This window comes from Cariama cristata, unplaced genomic scaffold (genome assembly GCF_000690535.1).
Source record: "Cariama cristata isolate BGI_N322 unplaced genomic scaffold, ASM69053v1 scaffold5690, whole genome shotgun sequence".
Lineage (NCBI taxonomy): Eukaryota > Metazoa > Chordata > Aves > Cariamiformes > Cariamidae > Cariama > Cariama cristata.
This window is the reverse complement of record NW_009592852.1, coordinates 49,421-63,149: the sequence shown is the minus strand read 5'-3', so window position 1 is coordinate 63,149 and position 13,729 is coordinate 49,421. Positions and strand designations below refer to the sequence as shown.

General features: G+C 42.6%; 1 protein-coding gene across 1 annotated transcript in view; it reads left to right on the top strand.

The window, feature by feature from the left end:
• LOC104160119 (tetratricopeptide repeat protein 7A-like) overlaps window positions 1-13,729 on the top strand; it is a gene marked incomplete at its 3' end in the record, with an annotated part of 53,908 nt that overhangs the window by 12,152 nt on the left and 28,027 nt on the right. Inside the window, exons 4-5 of the mRNA XM_009698215.1 lie at window positions 2,062-2,199; window positions 2,623-2,706. Coding sequence (XP_009696517.1) covers window positions 2,062-2,199; window positions 2,623-2,706 — 222 coding nt within the window. The remainder of the gene's footprint in view (window positions 1-2,061; window positions 2,200-2,622; window positions 2,707-13,729) is intronic.

Below are 13,729 nucleotides of genomic sequence, written 5' to 3'. Positions count from 1 at the left end.
TCCTGCTTATTGCAGTATTGGGGCCTATTCTTCCCTCTAGTACCTATATCTGTTAGCAGACGTTAATGGGCACTCACCAGTTCTGATTAATTTTCTATCTGTGCTAAGGCATCAACTTAAAAATCATGGCTTGGTACTAGATGGATACCCAAAAAAGCATCAGGCTGTAGCTGACTGTAATGGGGGGCTGATGATGAGATTACAGAGCATGGGGGTTCTATCTCAGTAGCTATTTTCTACAAACAATTGTTATAACAATGTAACCAGTGCAGAAAAAAAATTGTTAATGCTATTGTATATATGTAGGAGGATTCACTCAGCAATAAAGATTGCTCTGTATATGCTTTGTCTTTAACTCTCTGAAGTGGCAATCTCAAAATTGTTCTGTATATGTCTTTAACTCCTTTTTGCCTTTTAAAGTAGCAGTCTTGGGTTAAATCCAAACAGAGCTTAAGCATATTTTTGTTGTTGTTGTGTTCTTACTTGTTTAATGTTCTGCTAATAAAGGTAGACAAGCTATGCTTCTGTACTCTGGTTGCAGGATTTTCTCTTTAAAGTTGATTTCATTCTCTGATGCAACCTGTTGTTCTGAACTATTTTTTTAAATCACAAACTGCGTCTTTTGCAGTAACATGAAAAAGAAAAATGCTTTTGTGACTACAGGAGTTGGTGTAAGTTTATTTGTGCAAACAGTAGACTGAGTCTGACCTGCAAGTTTGCCTTTAACTGCAGTCGCCATTTAGCTCTTGGTTGTGATTGTGTTAGTTGTCAGTAATTGTGTTTGCTGTCTCGGCTGGAGGCTGTGATGAAGAGTGCTTGGAACTGGGGTATTACACAGATAATATCATGATGAAACAGCTGCAGCTTAATCATAATGAAATATGCGTGGGCTTTAAGGGCTGCATATTCTGGAAATTTTTATTACACTTAATTCCCATGTTTAACCTTTTTAGGGAAAAAAAAAACCTCCCTGCAATTAGAAAGAAATAGATGTAAGATTATAGTAGTGAGTATTATAAAATAAATCTCATAACCTTCCTGCTTCAGGGAGGGAACATTTTGTTTGTCTTTGCCACAGGTGAAACTGCTGGCAATCCTCTTAATTTTTCTGATATTTTAGATGTCTAGACCTGAATGTCTGACGTTGCACCCCTTTCAGCTGAGGAGCCCAGGGCAGCGTATCTCTGCTGTCAGTCAGTGCTGGTGCTCAATGGCATCCACCACTGCCTTTCTCAGAGGTTAGGCAATCTGAGTGAAGTCCTCTGTGTTCAGAAATCAGAGGGACTTTTCTGTTTACTCTGGGATTGAAATCTCCCTCTTTGTGCTCAGAAAACAGAGAGGCTGGGTTCTTGAGGTAAATCTGAGTCTATGGCGTATGGTATTTTGGGACATCCTTGCAAATTGCTAGACTGATCATTTTCTGTCAAAAGTAATGTTTCTTTTTGATCTAAGCTGAGCAATGCACTGATAGATTATGCAAAATTAACACTTGGAATACTTTTTTTTAATAAATTATTTGGTATTGTGTTGCCCAGACATCTAATTGCATTAAATTGATGATAGGCAAATCTGATTACTAAGGCAACCTACTCAAATTAAAAAATAAAAGGTGAGTAGCAGAAAAGAAGAACAAAAACACATACTATTGGGAGGAAATCAAGTGCAGACACAGAAGATAAAATATCAACCATGGAGGCAGTTATCGCAGTTGCAGACAATTGAAGTAATAAGGAATGTGGTTTAAGGATGGCCTTGAATTTGTAATTATTGAGGAAACGGCATCTGGTAGGTCTGTTTCCTAATGCTCTAATTCTGTGAAACAAATCCAGATGAGGTATTCCTAGCAGGTCCTTGCTGTACATACAGCTATCTTCTTGAGTTTACTTCATGCGGATAAAAAGTAACTCTATGGAAACACCTTCCTTATGTTGGGATGAGTTAAAATATCTCAAGATGATTTTTAAACAAAATGCTACGGATGATGGGTGGAACTTCCTATGGAGGAGTCGGTTCTCTCATGCTCTTTTGGGGTCTGATGCTTCCATTTTTATCTCTGCCCAGGCAAACCGGGACGCAGTGATCAGCCGAGCACCAGACCAGCAGGATGACCGAGCTGTCAGCCTCCAGGATGCTTCTGCAGTCTACGACCTCCTCAGTATCACGCTGGGCAGGAGAGGGCAGTATGTCATGCTTTCGGAGGTACCTCCTCCCTGCTTCTGCTGAAACTGCCCTTGAAACGTGCGAGCAAAGCCCCTCTTTGCATTAACTTGTTTGGGAAGGTGAAAATGAGGCACACTAGCTGGCAGTTAGTAGAAACAGTTACAGACCTATGGCAGCACAGGCCAGAAACGTACACAGAACTCTTTGAGACATTGAAATAATTTCTGTGTAGGCCCTTGAACAAAGTGACTGTCATTTGAACTGATGGTGAACGCTAGTGAGCTCCATTAACTGAGAAGAGGAGAATGATGTCATTAAAAAAAAATAAAAAAAAAAAATCACCTGGGCCCTGGACCACAACAGATTGTGTCCCTGATTTGATTACTGAACCAAGCAGCAGTCTTGATAAAAGATACTAAAAAAAAAAAAAGTCTGATATTTCTCCCAACATTTATTTCTCAGTGCTTGGAGAGAGCGATGAAGTTTGCGTTTGATGAATTTCACCTCTGGTACCAGCTTGCCCTGTCCATGGTGGCTTGTGGAAAGGTAAGATTCAAACCAAAGGACTTGAAAAGGGCACGTTTTCCTCTGGCAGACTGTATCTAGCTTACTTGTTTGAATGTGCACAGTCATGTATTTTGGGGGGTTAGATGCCATCAGACAGCTATGTGGAAGGACAGTGCTCTCCTTTGAGACTCTGGTTGCACTTTGTGATCAGGTGTGTGCATTTGGTATTGAGTACTATTCTTTCCATATAGTGTTTGCTTCTCATTATCAAGGAGAAAACGGACTTTGTGCATAGCTGTGGATTGAAAAGCTTTATACAGCTGTCCATTCTCTGCAGGTTCAATGTAAATGTGCTTAGTATAAGAAAGATACTGATGTCTAAAACTCACTGTGTGTTTGGACAGTTGACTTAACCTCTCTTTAAACTGTGGTTTCTCCATCTGATCAAGGAAATGTTAATACTCTTTCATAGACAGCTTGCAAGTATTAATATTTTTGAACTGCTTGTTGCAAAAGATACTGTAGAAAAAGAAATGCTGTGTGAATGTTTGCATGGACATGTGTTTTAGTGTAAGTTCTTTTTAAATTAGTGTAGTGTTTGTCAAAATTACCAGTTAACCACTGGGGTGGCTGAAGTCTGATTGCAAAAGGTAAGCAGAGGCAGCAGGAGCTTTTCTTTATTAGTCTTAAAAATTAGTCTTCCTGCAGGACACGTGGATCGTACTAAATTTAGTCTGTTCATTCTGGGGATCCCCACCTACACCTCTAGGAGGTGTGGTCAAATTAATGCTGTGCAGTAGCAGACCGCTTAATGTGGTCCTATATTGCGTGCCCATGGAGTGTAGAGGAATCCGTGTGAAACTGGGCAGAGACCACTGACTAGCAGTGCTCTGCCAAATGATAACTAGTGCTGGCCTTTTCAGGCTATAAGCTGAGTTGGAAACAGTGGCTCTGGCATGGAAATGGGAGATGAACATACAGTGGCATGCTTTTGCAAAGAAGTTTTCATCTTGTGATGTATAAGTGGCAGCAAAGCTTGGAAGGTGTCTGAAGGGATTCCTTCACTTCTGTGAGTATAGGCAAAGCCTTATCTTGGAAGACTGTCTGTTATTATGCATTATACTTCAAGCAAATGGCAGAACAACAGGAGAAAGTCCTAATAAAGAGCATCAAGGATGGCTAAGGGTATAGTAAGCAGGATTGCGGAAAGTTTGAAAGAATGGAATGTTTTTACCTTAAAGGGGAGAAAAAAGTCCAAGAGAGAAACAAGTCTTCAAGAACTCCTAGAAGGTGTTAATCTTTCTGTGGTGAGTAGGACAAGATGTGATGGCTTCCAATTGCAGCAACACAAGTTCATGTTTCCTATTGAGAGGCAAAAAAATGAGGATGGTGGTACACTGGAAAAAGATTGCCTGTGGAGGTTGTGTGGAGCTTGCGTCACTGGGGATCTGTGAATGCCCTAGGCAAATATCAGTAGTGACCCCACTGTGGGGCACTGGGGGTGTTCTTGGTAGGACCTTGCAAACTCTGACTCTGTTCTGGGCCTCCACAGTTATCTCATAAATCACTTAGCTAGATCTGTTATAATTGAAAGGAGACATCAAAACTTTGACAAAGCATGTTAGGTAAGCAGGGAGCTTAAGGGAGATGTTTAGTGAGAAAGAGGCTCATGGGTTCCTATAGGAGTTCAGTACAAGTGTTTCAAAACCCAATTCCATGTATGAAAGTGGTGACTACACTCAATCATGTATAGGGAAACCCGAAGCTACTGGTGGAATACTTAAACAATGAGCTTGGTGCCATGGTGCTAATACCATGCACTGGCCTGTGTTAGGTGGAGGGTTTACAAGTCAGGTCCAGCTCCCCTTGGCATTCAACTGTAGTTAGCACATTGCTGCCCTCTGTGCCTTTGCAAATCCTCCAGATACCTGATCTCTTGATACTGAGGACAACAATGACTAGATAGGTTGTGATGAAAAAGCACAGTATCTTCTCATAAACACAGGACTTTTCTGGGAGCTTTATTGGCTTTGCAGGTTGTGTAACCTGTTTCTCAACAGTAGACAATGCTGTAGCTCTAGTAATCTGTCGGAGAGCAAATCTAGTTGAGAGAGTGAGTGTATCCAGAGATTAATTGTGGTTCAATCTTAAGTTAGTACGGAGGAGAGAAATGGGGCCTGATTTTAGCTTCTAACAATTCGCACAAGAACTGTCCTTGTCATTATATATTGGCATACCTCTTCACCTTCCCTAGAAGTCACTGATATTTAATACTTAAGAGGAAAAAAAGAGCAACACAAGTATCTGTATCTCTGTAACTGTCCTATATTTTCAGATTTTCAAGTATGTCATGTCTTTTTGCCTGTACTTCAAATATTTACAAGGTAAAATGGCCTGGTCTTGCCTGTTGATGTAAAAGCTCTAAATGTTCTCAGCCCTATATAGGGCAGAGGGAATTCCCTTACCCAACAACCCCATCTGTGCAGTATTTCACTTCTAATCCCAAAGTATTCCCTGAGGATTCCTGTCATGTACTCTGCAATGCGTCATCTTGCTAATGGGAGATGTGGCATACATTTTTATATTGCTTCACAGCTTGATAGCAGGACAGAGTTCATTTAAAAGTGAATGCTCCAGTGTAGCAGAAAGAACTGATGAGAATACAGTGTGGTCTGTCTAGACTGCAGAATGCAGAGTACACTTGAGATTTTGTAGGTAAAAGATCTGTTTTCACCTGTCTCAGTCACAGCCAATTCCTGATCTCATTTCTAGGTAATGAAGTCTCACATCCTGCAGTGTTACTAGTTCTGCAGTACAGCAAATCATGTTCATAAATCCTGGGTATGACAGGAACAGTTTTATCAACTTGTGAATGCTGGAAACTTTGGTCTCTCTTTTTTTTTTTTTTCTCTTTTTAACATGTTTTTAGAATTTACGAACTCTGACCTTCTTAAAAGTGCTGTAAAATCCTATCTTACCCTCTATTCTACACTGTATTTGACTAGTGTTACTTTTATTTTGTGTATTTGTCGTCTTCAGGTTAAGTCAATCAAGTTGAATTTCAAACTATTTTCTTCCTCTGCCAGCCAAAAAATTGTCAAATGGTGACTGTCATTTTTCACAAGTGATCAGTCTGAATGTCAAGCCAGCCACCTAGGCTCATTACTGTATGTAGGCTTGAGTTTACACATTATTCTGAAAAGCATGTGTCTTAACAAAAATAGGCACATCACTTCAGTAAGTTCTTACAGAGCAAGCGAGGCCTTAGGGCTTCATAAAATGGTGAATGAAAAAGCTCAGAGAGGCATAACCTTCCTGTCTGTCTTCTATCCACTTAAGCGGTGGAAATAATGGAGTGATGGCAATTTCACTTTCCTATGCTTCTCAACAACTTGCATAATGAAAAAGATGGTGTGGTCTGGTTGTTTTTTAACCCGTTGTTGGGAACGCACTTACGCCAAGCTGTATATTTTCTGAACAAAAGGAGCGTGTTTATTTAAATGATTGAAATCCACCATGAAATTGGAAAGACTTTTGTAGGCAATTTTAGATGAAATGCTGGGAAAACCTTGACAATGGGAAAGACATAGTGAGAGATGTCCTGCATCACCAAGTGCAGTTCTGGATAGGCAAGAGAAAGGTTTAAATCACTCTAATGCAGCACCTCTGTTCTTCTGAACTGGTGATGGAAAACTGAATGCTGAACTCTTCACAGTCGCTTTAAGTTGCGTCTGCTGGTAATAACCTTTGCGATGTGGTAATACAACAGCCAGAGGCTGAGTGGGCATAGCAGCTCCCTGGCTCTGCTGCCATGCCTAGACAGACTGGAGTCTGAGTGGAGAGTGGTATGATAGCCGGATGCCATCTGGTAGAGTCCTCAGGCAATGAGATGAGCCACTGTCCTGCTGCCAGAGTAAAACGAGTGCAGTAGGTTGCATCTGCTTGTTGCAAGATTTTGAAAAAGGAAGGTGACCTGTATTCAGCAGAACGGGGAAAGGAAGGACCAAGCTCTTATTTACAGACTAGAGAAGACTTTGTAGTCTTCACAGTAGTGAAGAGAGAGACAGCTGTTTGGGGCAGACTTGTTCTCTGCTGGTGCTTTTCTGCTAAACTGTTTCCGCTGGAGGTCGTGGAGATTACCAGCACACAACAGTCTTGCAGACCTGGGTAGCTCTACTAACGTATCTGAAGTTGGAGGCAAGCACAAGGGATGTGAAATAGGGTCCCTGTGCACTTTCAAGCATTTCCCTGACCTCGGACCAGTTGGATCAGTTACGTTTTCCCTTGTTCAGATTTCTGTCCCCTTCCGCACCTAACAGCCTCACATGGGACCCAGCCTGGGTGTCCCAAAGTGTCACTGGAGCTCTCTGGGAGCAGAGACTCAGAAGTGCATCATGGGATTGGGCTCTAGCTTAAATTGACAGTGCTTCAAAAAGTCTTCTGGGTCTGCGTTGTGTCTTTTTACCTGTCATATTGCTTAAGGGAAAGATTAAACTGATAAAATATGTTCATAACAATGTGAGGCAACATTGATGCCTCTCTTCCTCTTACCAACCAAGGAGACAAGGTTTGTGTTTAGTGACAATGATGTGCCATTTTCCTAAGGGTGGTGAGGGAGGAATTCTTCAAGGATAGCTCTGAAATTATTCTGTGAACACTGAGTCTACTTAGTCTAAAAGTGCTGGGTGCCCTAATTGAGCCATTCAACTTGCAGCAGTCTTCCGCTGATCTCTCGTGTCTGGTGGATGTTTATTATTAGTGTACACAGTGCATAAAACCATTTTTATGCTCATATTTAATGTTTCTACACCACCACCACCCCCCCCCAAACTCACAACACGGCTTGGTTAGTGAATTAAAAGCTTTAGGATGTGTGTTTCTTGAGAGGAGGGTTGGGGAGTGATACAGTCTCAGGCCAGCTGAGGGAAGTCTGGAGCATCTGCTAGGAGAGGATAATCTGCTCTTACCCTTCACCCTGTACACTCATTTAGGCAATGAAATGCAGCAAAAAGCACGTAAAGGAAGAGCTCAGGAGCAATTGAAGGAACAGTGGGGAGGAGCCTCTGTGAGAGCCCAGTGGAGCTGGAAGCAGTTACCTGGAGGCAAGGGCTGTGCTCACCAAGCACAGTGTTGGGATTACTGATGGTGGTTATGTATTCCTGGGGTGCCTGGCACGCAGCTGCCCAGCCCCTCTCCAGTGTTGACAGAACACTGTCAGACCGGCGCTTACTTTTAGGACAGCAATTGCATGACTTTAGAAGCAACTGCATTGTTGCTGATCCTCCCTCGGCCCCTGGTAGCTCTTACTGCAAACAGCATAGGGAGAATGGCCAACATTACCATATAGATAAGATAGGCTGGCAGTAGGGAGATTTAAGCTCCAAGCGTGGTACCTTGCAAAACCAGGTAGATAAAGCTGCTTTCAACTACACAAAATGCTCCTTTCTGTTCTTATCCCTTATGCGTGTTCGTTTTTAAGGCAAAGAGGAAGGAAGAGTCATGCTTGTCTACCTGAGTGGTTTTCTTAATAACAGTGCTTCAGGAGGTGTCTGGTGTTATACAAAGGGGAATAATCCCATCCTTTTTGGCATCTGTCATTCAGCTGTTTTTCTGGGGGAGCAGGCTCCAGCTCTTCCCAGAGCCAATTTGCCATGTCACTGTGCTCCCCTTGGCTGCTCAGCGGTTGGAAATACTGCAGCCCTGCACAGAGCTTGTGCTGGCAGCATTTTTAGGGTTTTGAAACCAGTCTTACACAGACATGAACTCTGATTTTTGGAGTCTTTTGCAAGTTGCTGATACATACTGGTCATACCCAAATAATGACAAGCTAATGTCTCAGCTGCTCATATCTATGTTGCATCCAAAAAAAGGAATACTTCCCCTTATTTAAACAGTGCGGCAAAAGCAGATGTCTCTAGCAGCTTCGAGGAGCTTCAAGTTTGACTCAGCCATGCCTGTACTGCCAGCATACAGCTTTCCAGAAGGTTAGAAGGAAAGTTATAAATATATTTAATACATAATTCTGCAGCAACAGCAGACGAATTTTATGATTTAGGCTGTTCCTTTGGTTGGTTTCATTGCAAAGGCTTAGGCTGGTTGCTAGGCAACTGGCATAAAAAAAAGTACATTTCTCTTTGCATTGCAGGCAGGAACCTTGGGAGCAGCAGAGGCCTCGGATGGCTCCTTAAATAGCATTACTGGGGAATGAAAGTTAAAATATTGAACATTCATTGGTTAAAGATCCTGTTGCAAAGGTCAGCTATCTAGGGGATGTTCAATAGTTTGATTTCCTTTGATGCAAAAGAAAGATTAGAAGGGGGTATCCCTGTGTGCTGTAGATAGTACAAAAAATGGAAATTTCCAAAGATGCCTGACTGTTGAGCAGAATACCTAGGTGGGCTATATAATTACCTTCAGGCTTAACTCTCTTTTCTTGACCGAAAGCATGAAGTGGAGTGTTTGTCATGTTAGCAAGGACAAATTTATGCTTATAGATACTAGAATTTAAGAGGTACCTTTAAAAGTGAATATTTGAACTGCTCAACTCCAGTGAGCTAATTTGCTAAACACAAGGTAAAAGAAAAGGGGGAGAATTGATCCCTATGTTGAGAGAAGTAAACGTCTTAGGGGAATAATGTTCATGCTGAGGGATTTGCAGAAATCTGGTGTGGAAAGCTAACACTAAAACTAATTCCAGAATTCTCAGTTGCTGGCTGACTCTGTCATCTTCCTGTGTTGATTCAAGGTCGTTTATAGCTAGGGTGGCTGTGAATCTTGGGATACAAGGAATGTTAATTCTTGCATAATGAGGAGAGACTTTCAAATAGATTGTGGGGAAGGGGGGAAATAGTGCAGTTCTTAAAATCAGACAGGATAATGCTAGAAATAAAGCAGTACTAGTTGTGGAGATTCGTCTGTGTACTAAACTGCCAGGTGCATTGGGAATGAGGCTGTCTACCAAAACCACCACCTTGAGGAACATTTTTCCCTCTGACTGAAAGTATTACCAAAGAAGCAAAAAAGCAGGAAGGTTTTTGGAACCTTTGCAAGAGAAGAGCAGCTGTTTATGGTGTGTCAAGTCCGCCTAGCATGATTTGCTCTCTGGAAATTCTTCTTCCTTTTACTTACATTTGTGGTTTCTTTATCTTTCAAATATGAAACGAATCTCTGAGGTCCTTTTGTTGCTTTGGTATGGTGGGAGAAAAGAATAGGAGAAAGAATGAAAATTGTGTTGGAGTGAGCTAGGAGAAACTAGCATTTGGGCAGCATCTGTGCATTTACCGTAATAGATGGCAAAATCTCTTGAGCCTTTTGGAAAGCAAGAAAGAGGATTAACTGTAGACTGTTCTTCATTCTGTACTGCTCATGTGCAAGCATCTTTATAATGAAGCATGCAAGCATACTCCTCATAATTAGTAAATGAGGAATTGGAGTTGTGTTTTGTATTCATGACTGCTGTAATTACTTAGGGGGAAGTGTTCTCTCCATCCTTTTCCTTCCCTATAGCTTCCTTGTGATTTCTCACTGCAGATCGAGAAGTCCCCCCACTGATTTTGGATGTGGTACATCAAGCTCTTTCAGAAGTCTGTATCAAAAGCAGTAGTTTGTCAGTATTGCTTGCTACTTCCCAGAAACTGCCTTTCTTAATTTTCTTCTCAGAAATTATTGTGGAGCGTGTTTGTGATATCTGCAGAAGAAAAATATTGTCTGCAAGTAGATTAGGTGAGGAAAAAATTGACAGAGAAAACCAGCTTCCTATAGGTACTGGATTTAAATATAGAACAGTAGTGCCATGTCCTTCCCTGTCTCCATTGCAAAAAACACAAAATGGTTGGTATGTGAAGGAGGGAAATGCCCAATTCAGGTAATTGACATTCTTAAGTCCCTTACACAGTTCACCTTTTTTTTTTTTTTTTTCTTTTAAATGTCTGAACATTCCCATTAAAGCAACGTTTTCACTCCATAACCTGATCTGAGCTCTGTGCTTTGTGAGTCATAACAAAGGGAGTATGGTCATGAATCTCCTCAACCCTGGTGAAGATCCCGAGGCTGAGAATTCCTACATTAGATCTCCCATAAACGAAGTGGAAATCTCCATAAGGCAGCTGTTGGCAAGCTTGCCATTTCTTTAAACCATGTCTGTTTAACAGTTTTCTGTGTATTTGGGGGACTTAAAAGACTTTTTCACAGAGAGAGGCCAACTGAGACCCAGAGGCAAATCCCTAGCTTTCTGAAATCCTTGGGAAGTGGTTCCGGTGCAGTCATCATAATCCAGCAATTAGCAAGCTGAACAGAAAGAACTTAAACCCTTGCTTGAATTTTGATGTGAGTCCCTCTGAAACTTGGAATTATGAGTAGGAAGCATATACTCACTTGGGGTTCAAGCTCTGTTCTTCTCAAAACATGCCTCACCAATAAATCTAATTATTGTTGCCTTGCAGTGGATCTCACAAACAATGCGCTTGCCTGCCTGGTCCACCCACACTAAGTGAAAGAATATGTACAGTTTAATTACCAGACTATTTCAGTGTTACACAAGAACTGTTTCATATTAAATGTTTTTACAAACCAATGACATCAGTATTCAATACTGAGTGGATGATAATTGTTCCCTGCCTATTAATGTCAATAATTAATATCTTTAAAACACCTTGATATTATATGTCATGCCAGTCTCCCCTAAGTAGGGTCACTGTGGGAGTGGGATATTCTTTCTCCTGTCATTCCTTGGATAACATTTTCATCTATATATAATATCTGCTGAGTAAGATTTTCGAGGTGAAATTATATAGATCTCTTGAGTTTTTAACATGCAGCTGGGGTAAAAGGCTTCATGTCACCCTGTTTCTAAAAGTACTTCTGCTCCATATGTTTAATTGCAAATTTTATAAACTTATTTAAAGTGACATAACTTTGTAAACATTTTGGAAGCAATGTGGAAACTGTGGCTCTCTCTCTAAATCCATGTTCAGAAGGTCCTGAGTGCATGTGATAAAGTGACCCCCCGTGCGAGGCACAGGGTGGGACTTTCTGCTTTGCAGCATTCAGTAGTCCCTGTTCAGGAGGCAACTGCAAAGCAGCCTCAGGGCAGACATGAGAAGCACTCTGCAGTTTGAGGCTATTGGAGGCTGCAGGGTTGGCTTGTCCCAAGGACCAGCCTTACTCAATAGACAGATGGGTAGGGAGCAGAGTTCAAGAGGAACTGGCTGGCAAGGAGCCAGGTGGTTGTCACTTCTTCTGGTGTGTAGACCCTGGCGGGTCCTACAGCCGTGGCTCAGATTAGGGCAGGCCTCTCACTGCTCTGGTTTGTGCTCGTGCTGGCCCATGGGGCAGCTGTCACCGGCTCCCAGATGCCTCCTGCTTTCCCTGCAGTCATGCTGCTGATGGGGAGCGGAGAAACCACCACCGGGTTCAGTTTGTATCTGTTTCTGAGAATGCTGGCACTGGACAGTGTACGATCTTTTACATACCTAGCTTTCTCAGTTCACTTTTGCATGGTGAGATGGCAAGGGTTGGGGGGGTCCAGCTGCAGATACACTGACCAGTAAGGTGCATGTTGTCCTGCTCTGCTCTTTGGGTTTCTCTTGTCTGGAAACACCTGTGGGGCTGGAATATAGGCAGGAGGGCAGGAAGATGATGTGCCAGGCTAGGACCCTTATGGGGTTATGCTTGTGTTTCCAACACATCCAGCAGTGCTACTGGGAATACCAGCTGCTTGCAGTACAGGTAGCGTTCTGTGAGAGAGAGGAGTAAGATGCCATTAAAACCTGAGACACTACTTGTTCTGAACAAATAGGTGTCAGGGAGGTTCATTCTGGGGGATGCTAGTCACCTTGTGACAGTAGAGCACAGCAGTGTGTTTCTTCCTGTACCTCAGGGTTGAATTACCCAAGTCTTGCTTCTGAGAGGGGTGAGGTAACAGTTTAAGCTCTAGGAGAAAGTTTATTCATTCCCATCTTTGCTCTGAGACAAGCTTACTTCTGGCTTTAGGCAAATTGTGCATTTGGAATTGCAAACCAGTATATATTTCCTTATTTTTATTGTTGCTAGCTGGTGCTCTAGGTAGGTGGGAGCAGCCTTGAGAACGCAGGGCACGCTGTTGTTGCTGTGTGGTCTGAAGAGCAGGTACCCAAGCTTTTCAAGCAGGAGGGTTTGCTCTCCGCTGCTGTGGAGCTCACGTCTTTGGTCACATAACCCATCTTTGCCTTAGCATGGGCAGGGCTGCTGTACATCTGTTTTTCTCTTTTCCCAGACTCACTTCCAAGCAAATTGCTATTCAGGTTTTTGAATCCCATAGCAAGAAGTGGACCTTCAGTGCAGCCCGCTTTGGTGTGGCATGAGGGAGGGGAAGTGCTGATGGCCGGAGGGAGCATGAACCTGTGGTCCAGGGCTGCAGGGGACTGGAGCAGACAGCAGACCTGGCTGCCTGTGCTGGTCAGAGTTCTGGTGGGGAGAGCCCCTGGGGGTCAGTGTCAGGAGGAGATGCCCAGGACCTGATAGAAATAGTGGCTAGTATGACTCTGTAAGCTTCTGTTGCTGCTCTCCTGTAATACGGAAAGGTCAGGACTAATGTGCATCTGAGAGGGAATGCTCAGCGAGAGAGGCCTGTGTATGTCTTGGGACTGTGTGGAAGAGTTTGTGAGGAACAAGGCATGTAAGGAGAAATTCTGAGAGAAGAAAAGTTCCCCTTGAGCTCAAGGATGAGAGAATTTGTGGGGATCCAGGGGTCAGTAGTGAGGAGGGTTGGAAATGTGAAAGAAACTGTGGTCCAGGTGAGGTTGGCTGGGAGACTGTGGCAGGGCAACTTCTGGTCAGCTGATGAGGAGGTGACAGACCTTCTCACCAGTGTCTCAGACCAGAGCTTTTCTCATTCCACTTTAAACCTTCTTAAATATGGCAACTGTGAATAGGTGCTGTAAAAAGCAATGTTTGTGGACCACGTTGAATCAAAAGGGCTATGTAACTGCTAATCTTAATAAACATCATTCATTAATGGTAACTAACACTAGAAAGACAGCAAGAGTTTTGTGGGTTTTCTTTCTAACACGTGCTACTCGGACGA